Here is a 20,881-nt window from a genome sequence, read left to right as displayed (position 1 = left end):
AATATTCAAAACAGTACTATTTGTAATAGCCCCAAACTGGAAACAACCTAAATGTTCATCAGCAGAATGGATAAATACAGTGTGGTACAGTCGTGCAATGAAACACTATTTTGGAATGAGAGTGAATAAACTAGAGCTACAATGACCAACAGAGAATGTTGAGTGAAAAAAGCCAGACACTTGAGAGTGTATTTTGTAGACTTCTGTTTGTTTAAGGGTCAAAAAGAGACAAACCTAATCTGTGGTATTCGGAGTCAGGATAGCTCTTGGATAGGGTGGTGGCTGATGCCTGGAACGGGGCATGAGGGGCCTTCTGGGATGCTGGTTCATGTTCTGGTTCTTGAGCTGGGCCTGGTTATACAAATGTGTTCACTTTGTGTAATTTCATTGAGCTGTATGTTGTGTGTTCTTCAGTGTGTGTGTTATACTTCAAGTAAAAGTCTACATGAAGTAAAAAAGAAAGAACCTAGTTGAATCTCTATGTGGACAGGATTTATTGACTGGTGCCCACAGAGTGTAGTTATCCTGGGCGTCTGGGTAACACCCTCTTGTTGGGGACCCCTGAATGTTAGTATCTGAAGATGGGAACTAGGCATGTTTGTTCTTTCTGCTGTGTCTAACTGGAAGTCTTTATGTCTCTTTTTTCTCAAGGTCTCTTTTGATTACTTTTGAAAGATATCCAAGATACAGTGGGAACGTTAATTTCTTCTTTGAACAGTATAGTAGTAGAATTAGAATTTCTCTTCATTCATTCATTCATTCAGCACATACTTAACAAACAAGATCCATGTCCTCATGGTATGTAGAGCATAGCAGAAATTGCAAACATTAAATATAAGTAGGTACATTTATAGAGGGAAATATGGACTGTCATGGAAGCCTAGAATAGGGTAGCTTAGCCTAGTCTTCAGAGATGGGGAGACCTCCCTAAGGAAATGATATTTTAGTTAGACGAAGAATAGAGGAAAGTACTAGACTTTATTTTTATTGAAAATGTCTTATCTTGATGTGAAAACCTTTATTCCTGTATGTCTGACCACTCTATTATGTGATTTCAGGTGGAGAGTATAGTGAAGATGATGTAAATGAATTAGTGAAGGAAGATGAAGTGGATGGTGAAGAGCAGACACAGAAAACCAAAGGGAAAAAAAGAAAGGCTCAGAGCATTCCGGCCAGGTGATGCTGCCCTGAAGGCCCGTAGAAGTCAGGGGCTATCGTCACAGTACCCAGATGACTGGGACTGGTCTCATGAGTTCTTCCTACCAGGGTTTCTTACCTTTGTCTATTCAAGGGAAACATTTGGTGACATTTTAGGATTACATTCTCAGTCTTGGGCAAGCTTTAAAAGTTTTTGAGCTTTAATTAAAAAAAAAAATTAATAGGTATCATGTACACTTGGTAAAAATTAAAAACTCATTTACTGCAAAAACGTGTACCTTCGATATCCCTTGTTGCTTTGCCTCAGAAGAACTATGTTGCCAGAGACAGTTTGTGTGTGTATGTAGGTGTATATTTCCTACTCTTTAAAAAAACAAAAAACTCCCTCCAAAACAGAGTGGCATCCTCTGCTTATAGGTTCTCATTTTCTTTCACTTCCTGGAGATGTGTACCATGGCAGGACATATAGCCCTACCTTACTCTTTCCAGTGACTGCGTGATGTTACATTATAGGGCTACGTCTTGCATTGTTTAAGCATTCCCTTATTGAGGGACATTGAGATTATACCTGTCTTTACTACAACAAACAAAACTGCAGTGAATACTCTGTTATGGTGTTGTACACAGGTACAAGTATATGTGTAAATCAGATTTATAGAAGTAGAATTGTTTGATACAGAGTTACTGCAGTAAAAAAAAATTTTCATAAATGTTAGCAAATTACCTTCCATAGACCTGGTACTGAATTACACTACACTCCTCCCCCATTATGAAAATTCTGACAGGTTATTTAGCTCAGATAAGAAACGCTTCCATGGAAGTCTTTTACCTCTCTTTGATTGGTGTTTCTGTTTTTTGGGCATTGAAGCAAAAAAGCAGGTTATAGTTTATAAAAAGGGAAAAAAGAATTTTAGGTATTAGATGATTCACTTGAAGTCAAAATAGACTAAGAAACAATTTACTCTTTTAGGTCTTGGGCCCAGTTCTTTTGTCCTTGAGTTTTTCTGTATTCCAACTTTCAAATTTTCAGGAAATGGGGAAAAAACATGGGTTCCCTCCCTCCCCTCCCGCCCCCCCCCCCCCCCGAGAACTCTGGGAAGAAACAGTGCAAATAAATTTGAGCCTCTCCTTAATAGAACATGTTCTCCAATTATAGTGTTTATTCTTGGAACACACTTTCTGGGCAGATTGATTCAGTGAGGTGGTTTTTGGGTGTTTTCTTGGTGAAAATAGCTGGTCCTGACTTAGAAGTAGAACACTATATTTTGATTCTAAGTGTTTGGGGGAAATTGCTAACTGTAAGAGCTCCATTCTTGTTTTCTTCGACAAAATCTCAGCTTACCTCCCCTGCTTCCCCCCTGGGTGGGTGTTAATCAGTAGTCCCCAGATTTTAAAGTTTTCTCAGGTTTGCAACATTATGTTTGGAATTGAGGAAGGGATAGCTGAAGTCATTTTGCGTTATCTGTCTTGTCTCTCCTTTTTCTTGTGACTCTTGGTGATTAGGAAGAGAAAACAAGGTGGCCTCTCATTAGAAGAAGAAGAGGAAGAGGATGCCAACGAGGAATCCGAGGGAAGTAGCAGTGAGGAGGAAGATGAAGCTACAGAGCAGGAGAAAGGCATGGGGTCAGAGGATGCAAGGAAGAAGAAGGAGGATGAGTTATGGGCCAGCTTCCTCAATGATGTAGGACCAAAACCAAAAATGCCCCCAAGTACACATGTTAACGTAAGTTGATCACCGAATGAGATGTAGGCTTCTCCGGAAATAGCCTAAGTTCCCCAGATAGACGTTTTTGTTTCCAAAACGAGATTTGATGCTTACAGCAGAAATCAAACTAGATGCCTTTTGATAATAACTCAAGTGAAAAGCAAAGCATTCCCTATGGTAGGAAAAGTAAGCCTTTCTAATCAAATAAATTCTGATAGGTCTTGAATTGTTTAGAGATGAAACATTTAAGAACAGCCGTAAATAGAATGTTGGGATGGTTCTCTTAGGTTTCATCCTCATGTGAAACTGATTGCATTTCTTACCTATTTCATAGAGAGGAGAGAAGACTGAAGAGACAAGTTCAAGTAAATTGTTGGTCAGAGCAGAAGAGCTTGAGAAACCGAAAGAAGCTGAAAAAGTTAAAATCACTAAGGTGTTTGATTTTGCTGGTGAAGAAGTCAGGTAAGGTGACCTTCACAAACTTCAAAACTAGTTCTTTTAAAAATGAGCATCTTTCTAAATGGTGTGGGCCATCTGTCCTCATTCCATCCTATCATCATAATATTTTGGAAGAGTTCTCTTTTTTACTCCAGGAAAACGGTGGCCCCATGAATTATCAGGGAGCATAGGAGGAAAGGTCCTTTCATGTACGGTGATGTAGTTGTGGGTATCATGAAGTGTTTGGCTGAGTAGAAACAAGAAAATATAAGAGTTAAGTATTTGGTTCCGCTTGTTGTCATGCTTTGTGACTTTGGCTGAGTCATTTCTCCCTTTATTACTTTTCTTACCTGTGAAGTCTGAGCCCCATGGAAGCCCCTGAAATCAGGTCAAAATTGGAAGTACTAGGAGAGAAATTTGGTTCCTATATTATTTCCTGACATTGGTATTATTTTTTAAATTGATTCATAGGTTTGTTATCACTTTAAAAAAACAGTAAAGACTTAATAAGCTCCTGGCTGTTCTAGGTAAGAGCCACATGCCTAGAATTTCCTCTTCTCCATTTATTTAAATTTTATTACTTGAAAACAGCAGATCTATAAATTGGAGCTAACTGGGAACAGATAAGGTGCCAATCAATCAACAATTTTATAGGGAGTCACATTTTCCTTGGCAGTAATTTTTTTTAAAAGATTTTATTTATTTAAGTACATTTGTGTTGGTTTTCTTTTTTTTTTAATAACACTTTTTTTTTAAATAACACTCATCATAAACCCATCTCACAGAGATATTTTCGTGAGGATGGAAATAAAGATTTTAAAGCTGTTTCAGTAAGTTCAAGATTTTTACTTTTACTTTTATGCAAAATGAAGCCAGTGATACCATAGTTTCAGAGTTCATCTTCAGTGCTTCATCAGTAACCAGTTCCCACAGTTTATCCTGTCAAGTTGTAATTAAGTTAGATTTCAGTGGAAACAAGGAATTCTGCATGCATGAATTCCCTCTGTGTGGATATTCTTTTGATATGAAATGGAATTCAGAACATTCCCTGAAGCATGTTGATCTGTAGAGACTCTTCTGTTCCTCCAGGCTTCTAGCTTTCATTTTTACCCTGGTCATTTATTTGCTACTGAAAAACATGTTGAATCATTTCCTTGCATGGAAGTACTCTAAGATTATTAAAAATACCAAAGATCAGAAAAATAAGCCAAGTTTTACTGTCTAATTAAGACTTTTAAAATTGGAGACCCAACTGGTTTTTTCTTTTTTTTTTTCTTTTTTTTTTAAGATTTTGTTATTTATTTGACAGAGAGAGAGAGACAGCGAGAGAGGGGACACAAGCAGGGGGAGTGGGAGAGGGAGAAGCAGGCTTCCTGCCAAGCAGGGAGCCCGATGCGGGGCTTGATCCCAAGATCCTGGGATCATGACCTGAGCCGAAGGCAGACGCTTAACCAACTGAGCCACCCAGGCGCCCCATGGTTTTTTTCTTTTAAAGACACTGAGTTTATTCCAAAGCTCACCATTCTTTTTTTTTTTTTTTCTTTTAAAGACTTTATTTATTTATTTGACAGAGAGAGACACAGCGAGAGAGGGAACACAAGCAGGGGGAGTGGGAGAGGGAGAAGCAGGCTTTCCCGCAGAGCAGGGAGCCTGATGCAGGGCTCGATCCCAGGACCCTGGGATCATGACCTGAGCTGAAGGTAGATGCTTAACGACTGAGCCACCCAGGCGCCCCTAAAGCTCATCATTCTTAACAGCATTTTTCCCTTGCATAACCATGGTACCTCAGCGTGCAATGTAACACGTGCACATTTATGGTCAGCTTTCAGCTTATCACATATAAAGATAGTCATTGAAAAATGTAATGCATTAGTCTTACATAATTTACAGTTTTTACTACTGTACTAAGAACAGTGGGGTTGTTTGTTTTGGTGGCAAGATTTTTCTCGATAAGGAAGCAGTGTGTTAATTTTATGTTCTAGCACCAGCTCCTTAATCTAATCTGTTTTCCTGTCTTGCACCTGTGCTGTTAGACTATACTCTTGCATACACTTAAGCTTCACATCACATTTGTTGACAATGTAATTCTAGTTTTTTTTTTTTACAGATCAGTGTCAGTTATGTTTGTCAGCCAGAAACTGATAAAAGAATCCTTCGTATAACCGTCATGTTTAAATCACACATATATCATGATAATTTTTATGTTGGTAATAACCTGGCATTCTTCAAATTGCATTGAGAAAACAGTTTGCTAATTTGACTATCGTTCTCACTCTCATAAGCCAGATTTTGAGGACTTCAAGCTGCGGCATCAGTGGAACGTTGCACTTGAATCATCTTCTGTGTTACAGATGCACCAAGCTTTCCAAGCAGACATCTTTGATACACTCTTCTCCTAATATCTTGACAGTAGTTTATTTTTTTTAGTTAGCAACCAAAAGTGCTTCTTTCTCAGAAGACTAATGTTAATGTATGGAATTTTGTGTCTCTTTCTATTGGCTTTTTATTTTTATTTATTTTTTATTTTTTTAAGATTTTATTTTCTTTATTTGAGAGAGAGAGACAGAGAGATAGCAAGCACCAGGGGGAGGGGCAGAGGGAGAGAGAAAAGCAGACTCCTCACTGAGCAGGGAGCCCGATGCGGGGCTCAATCCCAGCACCCTGGGATCATGAGCGAGCTGAAGGCAGACGCTTAACGACTGAGCCACCCAGGTGCCCCTCTATTGGCTTTTTAGATCACTACTCTTTTCTTCAAAGAATTCTTTTGATTTTGAATTTCTTTATGTTTTGTATGTAAATGCCACTGAAGTTTTGATGAATTCGTTGCTTCATTAGCCAACACATTTGCAAAGAACTCACTAACTCACTATGGTTTTAGCAGTGCATGATCAACAACCAAACTCTGTGTGAGGGCTCATATAGTAAAAGCAGTTTGACCTCAGTTGGTCTTTGTTTCTTTGGAATCACTTGCATTATCATCATGTGGTTTGCTGCTACTGCTGCTTTCAGAAAAAGATGTTTTCTTTACAGATATATACAGTGAGCTCTTTTTTTTGTTTTTTTAAAGGTTTTATTTATTTATTTTTGAGAGAGAGAGAGAGAGGACAAGCATGAGTAGGGGCAGGGGGAGGGGCAGAGGGAGAGGGAAAAGCAGACTCCCCACTAAGCAGGGAGCCCGATGCAGGGCTCAGTCCCAGGACCCTGGGACCATGACCCGAGCCGAAGGCAGACGCTTAACGCCTGAGCCACCCAGGCTCCCCCAGTGAGCTCGTTTTGCCATCAGTAAATTAGGATTAAGAAAATAATACCAATTTTACTTTCTTAATTTTAAACTATAAATTTAAAAAGTCACACTTGGTTAACAGTTAATATGAATTTAAAAGGTCACACTTGGTTAACAATTAAAATGATTGTTAAAAATAATTTATAAAAATAAATGCTTACATTTTATCACATTTTTGGGTTTTGATAAAATAACCCTAAAGTATCATATGCATTATGTCTCACCTTGCATGACTAATGCACTCATGTCACATGTGACTAGCTTGCAAGTGTGACAGTACCCAAATTGGTCTATTCTGGTTAATACAGTGAGTCCACCTATCATGTCTTGACTATTGTGACATTGTCAAATGGCTAAACAAATTTCTAAGTACTTACTTAACTTTTGTGTATCACCCATCTTGTTTTGGACCAATAACAGGTAGTTTTGTAGCCTGTATTTTAAAAAGCTCTAGATATGATTCTACTCAAATATTTTAAGTTATTCCAGCAATATTTTTTATATAGCTGTATTTCTTGTTCAGTCCAACATCAAGTGCAAGATTACACTCTGCATTGAGTCTTTTTAGTCTTTTCTTGTTAAGTTCCTTTTTTAAAGCCTTTCATTTAAAGTATTTCATGACGCTGACATATACCGTTAACCCTTGAACAACACCGGTTTGAATTGCACAGGTCCACTTATACATAGATTTTTTTTCCGATACAGTACAGTACCATAAATGTATTTTCCTTATAACTTTCTTTTTTTTCTTTTTTTTTAAAGATTTTACTTATTTATTTGAGAGAAAGAGAATGAGAGAGAGAATGAGAGGGGGGAGGGCCAGAGGGAGAAGCAGACTCCTTGCTGAGCAGGGTGACCGATGCGGGACTTGATCCCGGGACTCCGGATCATGACCTGAGCCCAAGGCAGTCACTTAACCAACTGAGCCACTCAGGTGCCCTCTTATAACTTCCTTAATCACATTTTCTTTTATACAGCTTACTTTATTATAAGAGTATAGCATGTAGGGGACCTGAGTGGCTCAGTCGTTAAGCGTCTGCCTTCGGCTCAGGTCATGGTCCCAGGGTCCTGGGATCGAGCGCCACATCGGGCTCCCTGTTTGGCGGAGAGCCTGCTTCTCCCTCTCCCACTCGCCCTGCTTGTGTTCCTTCTCTCGCTATGTCTCTTTCAAATAAATAAAATCTTTAAAAAAAAAAAAAAGAATATAGCATGTAGTACATAAAACGTACAAAATGTGTTAAGTGACTATGTTATCAGTAGTTAAGTTTTGGGAGAGTCAAAGTTACACGTGGATTTTTGACGGTGAGGTGGGCGGGTGGCAGTGCTCCTGAGTGCTGCTTTTTCAAGGGTCAGCTGTATGTTTTTAAGAGTCCATTTGTTTTGTAGTTTGGAATTTTGCTTCAGATTAGTCACCTAGACAAATATGCTATGTTGGTGATGTTTTGTCTTCCCCAGTACATCACATCGATAACACTCAGTATTGGTGGTGATAAGTTAGACCACTTAAGCGATATCTGTCAGAATTCTCCATTGTAAAGACACCCATTTCCTTGATAATCATTTTGGGGATCCATTAGGTAATTCTTGATGATGTCAATTAGTAATGTTACTTTGCTGCCAGAAATCACACTGGAACTATTGAGTTGTCCAGTAGAGGGTAGCAGAACACTAACAGGAAGCCTTTAATAGTTTGAAAATCCTACAAAATAATGCAGAAAGTGTGTGATATGCCATTAGGAATATATATTTAAAAGTTTTTAGAAATCTTTCTTGGTTTGTATTACTTCCTATGTGTCATAGGATATCCAAGACAGATTTATTATAATTTTACCATCGGTCCAACATAGAGTTAGAAAAGCTGGTGAATAACTGTTATGAGAAATCATTAAATTTCCTGATCAAATAAATTTTGTGGATGTATTAATATTTATATTAATGACACAAATTTCCTATTTCGTTTTATAAAGCAAGTGGATGGTAATTTTAAGTACTGGATGGGTATTTGGGAGCCTGCTATTTCTGTCATTTGTCAGAAGGGGGCAGCACCGTGTCTATTTAAAAAAAAAAAAAAAACCAAACAACCCAAAGACACATGCTCAGGGGAGCACCTTTTTTTCCCCCTACAAATATACATATTCTCACATGTATATATTTTATATTCAAAAGAAATACAAGCTTATTACTTTAAATAACATATTACCGAGATAAGTAACATGATAAGCAAATGTTCTCTATAACTCCTTCCTCCTAAAGAAAATAAAACCCTGTTAATTGGCATGTTGGCAGGATTTTTTTTTTTTTAACTTAAATTGCTTATACTTAAAATTTAGGTGTTATAAGGAACCCTCACATAGGAACTTGGGAGGCCTGAGTTTTAATTGACAACCAGATGCAAACTTCATATATGGATTTGAGCATATCTTTTAATCTATTGATGTCCTTATTCTGCTTTTTCTTTTTTTCTTTGTATCAAGTTAAGAGCATTACTACATCTTTAAGAAATGTGAGAAAGAGCTAGTGATGACTGGGAAGAATTTGTAAGTATAAGCATAAGGTAGTGTTAGCACAAAGTTAGTCTTTTAGTTCTTTCTAATTATATTTTAATTGTTAAGCTTTGGATTTTTATCTTTTTGTTTTCTTCCCTCTTGAAAACTGTGTAGCTTGTTAACCTTCGGGAATGAGGAAAAATAGTGTTTTTTACCCTTCTCTATCACATAACCAGCTGAGCCAGTTAGCTCAGACTTTCCTGAGTGATTCACCTTTTGGAAAAGGCCAGTCATGGAAAGTTTCTGCCTAAATAAAGACTTTTCAGGAAGTTCTAAGTAAGTGAAATGAAGTTAAAATGACATTTCTGCTGATAACACTTGAGCTAACTATTGCTAATAGTGGGCCTTTCTTATCAAGGTTCCCTCTTATATATTAGAAGTGGTCTATAATTGAACTGTTCTCCTCCTTGAAGATATTTTGAGAGCTGAATCTCTTCTTATTGCTTGTTAAGAATGGAGTTCTTCCGGACATACTATTAATGAAGAGTAAAAATCCGCTTATGTTACTTTGCACAGATTCCCAAAGTCCCTGAGAGAAACAGCAGTTTATAGATGTCATTTCTTTCTGACTGTGGATAGGACTTTGGCATTAAGAAGTTAACAGAGGTACTCCCATAGGCTATACTTGTTTCATGCTGTCTTTGTGGTACTTACATGTGTTGTCATAACTTATTTCGTGGTTATCTGTCCTGATGGTCTGTGAGCCCCTGAAGGGCAGAGACCATGCATATATTTTTATTTATAAGTTCCACATCTCACACAATGCCTGGATCTAGGGTGCCTTTCCGAAAACATTCACCAAATAGCTTTATGTGACCGCTGCAGGAGCTTTGTCAGTCCTGTGGTAAAACAGGTAACCAAAACACAACGTGCTTTGCATAAAGGCTTCTTTTACTTTCCTTATACTTTGAACGGCTTGATCTTCATCTTCTCATATCACGAACATTGTAACATTTTACAGTGATGTTACAGTGGATCTTAAAACTTGCCACGTCAGATATTCTGTGGCTCTTTTTGTGAAAAGTCAACCTTCTAGGAAATTTTCTTTTTTGTTTACAACCTCTTCCATATTTTCTCTTATACTGAAATTCCTGTTAAGTAGATATAATAGTAAGGTTATGCTAGGCCATTCTGCAGTAACAAACCCAGAACCTCAGTAGCATAACACAGTACAGGTGACCCTTGAACAGCACGGGTTTGAACTGCATGGGTCCACTTGTATGTGGATTTTTTTGCAGTACTGTAAATGTATTTTCTCTTGTATGATTTTCTCAATATTTTTTCTTTTCTTTTTTTTTTTTTTTTAAGATTTTATTTATTTATTTGACAGCAAGAGAGGGAACACAAGGAGGGGGAGTGGGAGAGGGAGAAGCAGGCTCTCCACCGAGCAGGGAGCCCGATGTGGGGCTCGATCCCAGGACCCTGGGATCATGACCTGAGCCGAAGGCAGACGCTTAACGACTGAGCCAGCCAGGCGCCCTTCAATATTTTTTTTCTTTACTTTTATTGTAAGAATACAGTCTATAATACGTATGCAAAATATGTATTATATCATTTGTTTATGTTATCTGTAAGGTTTTCTGTCAACAGTAGGCTATTAGTAAAGTTTTTGGGAAGTCAAAATTTATATGCAGATTTTCAACTGTGTGGGGAGTCAGTGCCCCTAACCCCTGCATTGTTCAAGGGTCACCTCTACATATTTATTTCTTATTGATGCAAAGTCTTACACAGGTTGGGCAGTGCTCCATCTTGTAACTCAGCCATCTGGAACACAGCTTTTGAGGTTGTTGTGGCAAAGGAAGAGCAAATAAATAGATTTTCATTTAATACCCTGTTTCAGAATGGGACTTCAGCCCTGCCCTGTGAGTTTGGAACTTCTTTTTTTTTTTTTTTTTTTTTAATGTTTTATTTATTTATTCATGAGAGTCAGAGAGACAGAGACGCAGAGGCAGAGGGAGAAGCGGGCTCCCTGCCTAGCAGGGAGCCCAATGCTGGACTCAATCCCAGGACCCTGGGATCATGACCTGAGCCGAAGGCAGACGCCTAACCATCTGATCCACCGAAGAGCCCTCTTTTTTTTTTTTTAAGATTTTATTTATTCATTTTTGAGAGAGAGAGAGAGAGCACAAGCAGAGGGAGAGGGAGAAGCAGACTCCCTGCTGAGCTGGGAGCCCGACGTGGGGCTCGATCCCAGGACCTAGAGATCATGACCTGAGCCGAAGGCAGATGCTTAACCATCTGAGCCACCCAGGCGCCCCTAGTTTGGAAGTTCTGTGGTTTTTATTTCTCCAAGGAGTAATGGGTTTTGCTGGGTTGGGTGGGGGACAGTAGCCTATGGTACGAGGTTGGAGAAGGGGATCTGGACCTAGTTGCTCCTGAGACAAACTTTCAACTGATTTTAGCCCTATTCCTCTCCTCTCCCTTCAAAGGTTCCTGGTAACTCAATTTATTGAGCCTTTGTAGAATACCGTAATGTAGATTGGCTTGTTACTGGCCGTTCCATGTGGCTACCGGCTTAGATCAGAGAAGACAAAAACCAAAGCCAATTTCTACTTGTCTGTTTACTTTCTACCTTCAGAAAACTTGATTGGCATCTTTTCTCTGTTATATCTCTTCTCCATATCCTTATGTAGTTTTGCCTTTGTAAATTTATTTACCACTGTTTAGTAGGGTTTTGGTAGGGAGTGGAGAATAAAGCCTGTGTTCAAACTGTCATTCCTAAGTGCAGGTGTCCACTTGTTTTTCGTGAGCTGTCTCAGATCTGTCCCAGATTATACCCAGAGCAAGGAGATTTAAAGCACCTCGTTCTAATTCAGTACACGGGGACTCTGCATTAAGCTTTAGGTTTGGATGGGGGTTTATTTTGGTCAGCTGTATAGCCATGTAAGGAATTACTCCGAAGTTTTGTTGGCTTAAAACAATTGTGTTCTTGTCGTTTCCCATGGTTGGGGCAGCGGGGTAGCCGGGCTCCGGCAGCTCTTGCTCAGGGTCTCTTACGCAGTTGGAGTTAGTAGCTGGGTGTGGCGCCATCTCGAGGGCTTCCTTGCGGCCATTGTCTTGGGCCTGGACTGGAACAGTCTCCTCAGGCATCTCTTTCTCTGGTCCTCCCAGGTGTTCTGTGTAGCATGGTGGATCCAGAGTAGCCAGGCTTCGTGTATGGTAACTTGAAGTTTCGAGGTTGCATTCTCGAGAGAGCAGCAGGTGACAGCTCTGTCACCTTTTATCAGCTGGCCTCAGAAGTCATGTAGTGCCACTCCCACTGAGCTCTGTGAATTGGCAGCCACAAAGGCCCAGCCAGTTTTAAGCAGGGGGTGACATGTACCTCCCCTCTCACTGGGATGATGTCAGGTTTTGGAAGAGCATGTAGAATGGGTTGTGGCAACCATCTTTGGGAAATAGAGTCTACTACAGGGTCCTCTCTAGCATTGCTACTTAATCTCTGCATAGTCTTGGAAAAGTAACCTAGCCCCTTAGATTTCTCATTTCTTTTTCATGAAACGTAGATGTGTCAGCCGTGGCTACAGAAATGCTATGTGACAAGCCATTCCAAACCTCAGTGGTATACAACAGTAAGCATTTGTTTGTTCCTGTGTGTTTTTGGGTGTCGGGGGTTCAGCCAGTCTGGGTTTGGCTCCAAGCTGCTTGCTGGATTCACATCTTCAGTGTGTGTCCTTCAGCCATCTTGGACTAGCCGGTACTTGAGGCGTATTCTTCTTATGGGGCTAAGAGGAGGAACTCAAGGGGCAAGTGAAACGACACAAACATTAAAGCTGCTTTTCCTGTCAGATCAGCCAACATCTAATTGACCATTGAAGCATGCACCCAAGCTCAACATCAATGGGTTAGACAAGTTTCTTCTTGGTTGACAGGGAAGGAATGTATATTTGCTGAGTGATGGTTTAATTTCTGGTATAAATTCTTCCTCTTATTTTTAAATCTTGGCTCTCATTACTGAGAAGTTCATTGGGGAGAGTAGAGAGATACACAAATTAAGCCTGGTAAAGAGTAGGACCAGATTTTAGAGGTTCAGCAATTTCCATTTGATCCTCTGAGTAATACCGACCATTGCAAGACCATGACTAGGGGAGGAACAGAAGGTGGTATTGTTTTAAGTCACCCCTCAAGATTAACTTGCCGGTGTTGCCTAGTGAAGATTCTCAGTACAGAATTCTCAAACTCTCATTCTGTGCCACTTGAGTGGGTGACACAGTGCAGGAGTGAGTTCGCTGTCAGTAAGGAAACTTGCTTCTGCTTCCCAGAAGCCTAGTCGGAAGAAGAGAAGAGACAGAGACTTACATTCCTGCAAAAATGGAATTTATTTGATTCACCTGTCATTATTCTTGGCCAATTTATTCCGGAGGACCTGGCTGAACGCTCACAGTACAATGACCTTAATCTTGGACCCTCCTACAGATAGATTGGAATTTAAACGAAATTCCTTAGATGTTTTTGTTGACTTGGCAAGAGTAAGCAGGTGTTAAACACTTGTCCTCTCTTTAGCTGAAATCTCAGACACTGTAAGTAACCTTATTTGATCCTTTAGGACTCAGTTTTATTGAGGACCATTTTTTCAGATTTGAAATTGGACAGGATTCTCCATCCTATAGTTTTTTTCCACTCCCAAATGAGTGTTGTTTAGCCAGTTTGAAGGCATTTTGTTTCATCTTTGGGTTATTTTAGCTGTGAAACAGGAGCATTCTGCAGAATATTCCCAGTTGTTTATACTGTTGCTCTTCTTCCTGAAATAATGTTAGTGTTTTTCTCCCAAATACTCCATCTCCCCATTTCTCCCCAGACTCTTAACTGTGAGTCCTAATCTACATGTGAGGTGCAGTGGGAGAGCCTTCTCAGCCTTGCCGTGAGCAGCCCATGTGATTCAGCAGTGACCCCTGGAGTGTGTGGCAAGCTGACAGAAGTAATGGAGGCGATTTTAGGGTGATGAGGTCCATACGTTGTTGGTCCTTTAGTAAGGGAAGATGCCTTTATTTCGAATTGTCATAGTAGACTTGAATCAGAAACCTCAGCAGCCAGAACTCATTGGAAGCCCATCGGGTGTTTTCCTTGTTGTCACTTACTTCCTTTTCTTAGATTTTGTTTCTTTCTTTATTCTTCTTATAAACTTGACGTTTCCCTCCTTGACACAGGGTGACTAAGGAAGTGGATGCTACCTCTAAAGAAGCCAAATCTTTCTTCAAGCAGAACGAGAAGGAAAAGCCCCCGGCTCCTGTCGCTGCGTCTCTGCCGGCACTCCCTGCTGGGTCTGGGTGAGTGTTCCGCTGTCAGGCTCAGCTCTGCCTGGCACGTTGGAGGAGCTGTACAAGAACCCTCTTTAACCGTAGCTGGCATGACTTGTTTTCTGAGAGCAGGAATTATGCTGCTGCTTTGCCTTTGCTGAAATATTTATCAAAATGGAAGGTGCAAAGAAAAATGAGCCTTAGGTTTCTTCTTTGATTCCAGCCTCAAGAAAGTGCTGATTTACAGTGTTGACCACAGAGCCGAATGTGTAGGAGATTTTACATTTAAAAATAATTTTTAAATGAAAATGTCAGCAGTTTGTTAGAACTTCTAGTGGAGATTAGGGTTGAGCCCTCAGGCCCATCCCCCAAGGACCTCAAAGGAACATTGGAAGGTCCGAGCTGATTTACAAGTAATTCTATTAACACACTGTCAGGAACTTAATAGTTTTTTTTTCTTTGTATTTTCCATGTTATTTGAGTTATTTTTAGCTGAAGACTAGAATTTTTTCCTTTGGGGAAAATAAAAATTCCCTTCTTTATAACTTGTATGTAAGATGTAAAGCATCACAGTAAATACGAGAAGCCAGGGCGCTAGCCTGCAGGGACGTGAACATGGACCGCGGCCCATCGGCAGCACCCATCAGCCACTTACTCCTGTAGGGAGGTCTGTGTCCTAGAGGGTTTGGGGTGGAACAGGTCACCTCCCGGGGCTTCTCTGCCCCTTCAGTCACACAGCTTGTCACTTCTTCCTTCCCTCCCTAAATATATCTATCTACTTAACTCGTTGCTACGAACAGTACAATTTTGTTTTGTTTTTTACATTAAAAAAAAATAAATCATTGGTTTTCCTATCAGATTATGAGCTTTTCTAGGACAGGGCTTTCTCATCTTTGTAGCCCTGGCTCCAAACAGTGCTGTGTAAGCTTGTGTGCTCATCTAGGTTGTGTTTACCCAGAAGCAGACCCTGAGACAGAGGTTTGAGTACAAGTCATTAGTGTGGGAGGTGATTCCAGGAAGCCCCAGCAGGGGGGTGGAAAAGGCTGGGAAGTAAGCCCGGGTAGGATATGGGTTCTAGCAGGTTACTGCCAGTGTCGGCTGGTGCTCACTTGGTTCTGCTAGGTATCTCAGGGAGGTGGTGAAGGACACGGCGAGGGCAAGGACCCTGGAATAGTTCTCCTCCAGTTCCCATCTGTCGCTGGCTCAGGACTGCTTCCACATGCCCTCAGTCCTCAGGCTGTGAGCAGCAGGTGCTTGCAGTAAGGCAGGTGCTGTGGTGGTGAGTGCAAGGACGTGGCCAGGCCGTGTCCACATCTGCCGTGTACTCTTCATTGCTCCTTACCCCAAGGCTTTCGCTCCCAGTGGAGTGAGTAGGTGGCAGAAGTCATATAGCAGTTACATAGAAACCTAAGAAGGAAAAGGATTTGAGAGCTTGCCACCATGGTGGAAACGATGTAAACACCAAAGAGGGCAGCCATGGGATAGGGCTCTCCACACTGGCCCTGTTCATATTGTAGGCCAGTAGTTTCCAAGCTGTGGTTTACAATCATCATTTAAAAGAAATAATATGGGGGGTGCCTGGGTGGCTCAGTCAGTTAAGTGTCTGCCTTCGGCTCAGGTCATGATCTCCAGGTCCTGGGATCGAGCTCTGCATGGGGCTCCATGCTCATTAGGGTGTCTGCTTCTCTCTCTCCCTCTGCCCGTCCCCACCGCTTATTCTCTCTCTTTCTCTCAAATAAATAAATAAAATCTTGAAAAATAAAGAAAGAAAAGAAATAAAATGGAGTAAAAAAATAGCATACTAGGGGCTCCTGGGTGGCTCATTCAGTTAAGCGTCTGCCTTCGGCTCAGGTCATGATCCCAGGGTCCTGGGATGGAGCCCCACATTGGGCTCTCTGGTCCACGGGGAGCCTGCTTCTCCCTCTCCCTCTGCCTGCCACTCTGCCCGCTCTGGCTGCTTGTGCGTGCCCTCTCTCTCTCTGACAAATAAATAAATAAAATCTTTTAAAAAAAATAGCATACTCTACTATATGGTAAGTATTATTTCATAAAATTTTTATACTGAGTGACAAAATAAACTATTTTTAGTGAGGGTTGAGATAAAAAAAATGTGAGGCTGTAGGCTGAAGCAGTATGTTTTTAGCCTTGTAATTGTTAAATTGTTTGAAAGGGATTCTCTTCAGACCAGTAGCTTTCAGACTTGATTGACTCACGGTAAGGAATGCATTTTATAGTATGCCCTAGTACGCTCATAAATATAGGAATATAAAAAGGTGAAATAAAATTTGGTGAAATATTTACCTTTACTACATATGATGAATTCTGATTTTCTGTTTTACATGATTGTGTGTAGTATGTGTCGTTTAAAAAAATGTCATGGGCCACTGAATTGATTTCATAATCTACAACAATCTGAATTTGACAAATAGTCTTCTGCAGGTTTTACTTGGGTTACCAGGCATATATGTGGTATTATTAAACAGTGTCTCTTACATCTATTAAAAGTTTTACTGTAAAAGTTAACTCTGGATTAAGTATTAGAAATAAAGGCAAAGTTTCTTGTACCTTAGGGCTCAAGCATAGTTCATTTCAGCGAGCACAATTTTTACTTCCAGCCTCCTTGGATATTTCTTTAAATAATCCCCTATTGATGCTTAGAGATTCTACTTGGAAACCATGTGTGTTTCAGAAAACACTCTGTTGCTATAATGATGAAGGTTACTGGAGGAGGGAGAAGTGGCAGCTTAACAAGGTCAGCTTGCTTCAGTCACTGAGTCACTCGTGGAAGCCTCACTGCATTCTGGATCCAGGCCTTCCTTTCTTAGAAAGAGCAAGTAGCTCTCAAGGATAAATTGCTGAAATGGTATCTGTATTGGGGAGACCCAGCAGGACACAGATGGCATCCTCAAATTAGGATACTTTGAGGAGAGTTTAATAACTCACAAAGTGATGAAAAACCACAGATAGGATAGTGTGCTGTGCTTGGGGTTAATCATGTAATATGAGGCTGCCTTACCTCCCCTAGACCTGAAGGGGCAAGAGGGGGAACAGCTTTGGCATTGAACACAGCGGGGGGGCCTCCTGACAGGAGCTGAGACCTTCCCTTGAGCAATGGACTCTCCAGGGGGAATCCAGGGACATTAATACCCAGATCTCCCGTTCCTCCTCCTCTCCCATCTCTTGCCAGGACACTCCATTCTGACACTTATTAAAATGGTAAGGAAGACTTATTTGGGATTATTGCAGTAGGTGGCAAGACTATCACAATAAGGAAGAGAGATCAGGCTCAACTCTCAGTACAGTACAGCAAAGACAGCTGGGGATTTATGGCCAAGGAGCAGAATGAGGGCAGCCGGGAGGGTGTCTGAGGATGGAACATTACTAAGAGACACCGGGGTAGGGAGATTCTTGCTAAACAGACTTAACAGGATTCTCACTGAAGGCAGGCTGAGTACTTATACATCAAGGGTGGGGAATGAGGAACTTACTCAGATATCAGGGTGATCAGATATCAAGAATGGAGGATTCTCTTAAAACTGGCCTAGCAGGATTCTTGCTAAAATTGGGCTAAATTACTAAAACACACACCCAGCAAGGATGGCGGCCAAGATTGAGGCCTAGTTGAGAAGAGGGCTCAAAGCAGCCTGACTAAAATGATGAAGAAGAGTGTCTTTCTCGGGCTGTTCATACAGGACCGCATCTGGGACAGAGAGCAGAAGGACAGAGGAATCTGGAGGGGCCAACTGGTAAAATACCTTTCAATAGATAAATGGACCACTGACTCCCTTATTATAAAAGGGTCAAGTGAAATTTGATTAAAATTAATTTCTTGATTAAAATCCATTTCATGATTAAAATCAGTTTCTTCTAAAGATTGTATTTATTTATTTAGAGTGCGTGGGAGGGGGGCAAAGGGAGAGGGAGAGAGAGAATCTTAAGCAGGCTCTACCCTAGCACGGAGCCCAACATGGAGCTCAATCTCATGACCCTCAGATCATGATCTGAGTGAGCTGAAACCAAGAGTCGGACGCTTAACCAACTGAGCCACCCAGGCACCCAATTTCTTCTAAAATGCAGTCGTGGAATGTAACAGATTTCAAGGATATGTCTGCGTGCATCAAAAACAGCTCAGAGTTATACAGAAAAATTTCTGAATAAATCCAGAAGGTGACCCTCAAGGTTGGCATGATCGTTTCTCTGAAACGCATCTCAGAAAGCTGCTCCAGTTGTAATTTTGCGTGGGAAAAAACAGGGTCAAGAGGAATGCATCTGATCTGGGGTCCAAGTGGGCAAATTTTATCATTGCAAATATTAGTATCTGCTGCAGGCTGCACGTGCCTGGCATGGGAAGTCTTTTCAGGGGAAGAATCTATAGGAATAATCCAATTTATTAAAATAAAATTATTGTAATACTTTTCCACAGATGTTTTTCATTTTCATTTTTGGAGTTGCTTCAGTTTATAGAAATTGTCCAGCAGAAACACTTTATTTGTTTATTTTTCTTCTCTCTAAACAGATTTAAGCAATACAGGAAAACCAGAGCAGGAGGGCAAAACATCCTGTCCCACATCCTTTGCTAGCAAATAAGAACAGATTCACAGGAGCAAATGTTTGTAACTGAAAATGCATTTCCTCTACATGTTTAAAATAGCACACTGCTCGGGCTATAAAAAGCCAAAGTTTATGCTTTGGGAATGAAGTAAACCAAACACCCAATTTTAATTAGAGGCAGGAATCACAGACGATAAGAAGTGTTCTCTACATTTGGCTATAGAAAGCACAGCTTGGTGTGTCTACATTCCTGCCGTTCTGTGGCTCTAATCCATTGATCCCTTGGATCTATTTCTTTCCCTCCACCTCTCCCGCAGCCCTGCCAGTCCCCTGCCCCAGTCCTCACTCCAGCACCGATGGCCATTTGAGTCCAGCTTCCGTGGGTATTTGGCTAGGTCAGCCTTCATCCCCACATTTATTACTCACCTTTTGCAGCAGTAGGCTACTATTAGACTTGTTAAAGTTTATAATATAATCATAGCCGCAGGCATCAACTTGTTAAACTAAGGGCTTACTATTTAGTTGCCTCCTTGTAGATTAGGAATAACCTGAAGCAATAAAACATAAGAGTGAAAAACATAATTTTCCCATGTGGTTTTGTCTTGTCTTCTTGGTCTGTTGAGAGAAGAGAGAGCAAAAAACAAAGACCTTATTGTTGAGTCTCAACACAACATTGTGGGTGGTGTCAGGTTAGCAACATTTGCTTCCCATATAGAAAAGTCAGAATTCCGCATAGTGTCCTGCTGAAGGTAGAAGACCCAGATTAAAGACCTGTGAAGACAGTAGCCCCTGACTGTTTCTGTGCTTTGTCTGTGCTCAGTGTGTTTGACCAGTTGGCCCCCAGGAGCCTTTCGTCTGTGCAACATTCTTCGTGCCTGAGCAGGTAACCTTGTCCTTCCCAGCCTCCTTGGACAGGACTTAACAAGACCTTACTGGCTTTTAAGATTTTACATTTTTCGATATACAGTCTTCTGATAGCATTGAGCATTTCACTTAAAGCAACAAGAATTAGGCATAGCCACAATATTAGGTGGAAACATTTCTAAAATTTGATCAGAATCTCTTGTTAAAATGATCAGTCAGAGCTCTGATCTATGTTGATCTTTTTTTAAGGCCTTTTGCTTTTTTTTATGTTATGTTAGTCACCATATAGTACATCATTAGTTTTTGATGTAGTGTTCATGATTCATTATTTGCGTATAACACCCAGTGCTAATTACAGCATGTGCCCTCTTTAATACCCATTACCTGCTACCCTATACACCTACCCCCTTCCCCTCTGAAACCCTCAGATTGTTTCCCAGAGTCCATAGTCTCTCATGGTTCGTCTCCCCGTCTGATTCCCCCCTTCAGTTTTCCCTTCCTTCCCCTAATGTCCTCCGTGCTGTTCCTTACGTTCCACATATGAGTGAAACCATCATAATTGTCTTTCTCTGCTTGACTTATTTCAGTTAGCATAATCCCCTCCAGTTCCATCCATGTTGATGCAAATAGTGGGTATTCATCCTTTCTGATGGCTGAGTAATATTCCATTGTATATATGAACCACATCTTCTTTATCTATTCATCTGTTGAAGGGCATCTCGGCTCCTTCCACAGTTTGTAAGCCCTTTTACTTTTAAAGGAGTTGCTTTCTTGCTGAGAAGAACATTTAAAAAGCTAGATCTAGGGGTGCCTGTGTGGCTCAGTCAGTTAAGCATCTGCCTGCAGCTCAGGTCATGATCCTAGGGGTCCTGGGATGGAGTCCCATGTCGGGTTCCCTGCTCAGTGGGGCGTCTGCTTCTCTCTCCCTCTGCTCCTCCCCCTGCTTATGCTCTTTCTCACTCTCAAATAAATAGATAAAATCTTAAAACAAAACAAAACCCAAACATTTTTGCCATAGGAGAATGCATTGTTTCCAACAAGAAATCTATAGATGAACTTAAAAATAACTCATTAGAAAATCTGATATTCTATTCATAAATAT

General features: G+C 40.7%; 1 protein-coding gene across 1 annotated transcript in view; it reads left to right on the top strand.

The window, feature by feature from the left end:
- CFDP1 (craniofacial development protein 1) overlaps positions 1 to 20,881 on the top strand; it is a 122,308-nt gene that overhangs the window by 7,635 nt on the left and 93,792 nt on the right. Inside the window, exons 2-5 of the mRNA XM_032424084.1 lie at positions 1,059 to 1,176; positions 2,662 to 2,881; positions 3,198 to 3,325; positions 14,275 to 14,394. Coding sequence (XP_032279975.1) covers positions 1,059 to 1,176; positions 2,662 to 2,881; positions 3,198 to 3,325; positions 14,275 to 14,394 — 586 coding nt within the window. The remainder of the gene's footprint in view (positions 1 to 1,058; positions 1,177 to 2,661; positions 2,882 to 3,197; positions 3,326 to 14,274; positions 14,395 to 20,881) is intronic.

The sequence above is a fragment of the Phoca vitulina genome, unplaced genomic scaffold (genome assembly GCF_004348235.1).
Source record: "Phoca vitulina isolate PV1807 unplaced genomic scaffold, GSC_HSeal_1.0 scaffold30, whole genome shotgun sequence".
Classification (NCBI taxonomy): Eukaryota; Metazoa; Chordata; class Mammalia; order Carnivora; family Phocidae; genus Phoca; species Phoca vitulina.
This window is presented reverse-complemented; position numbering and strand designations above follow the sequence as displayed.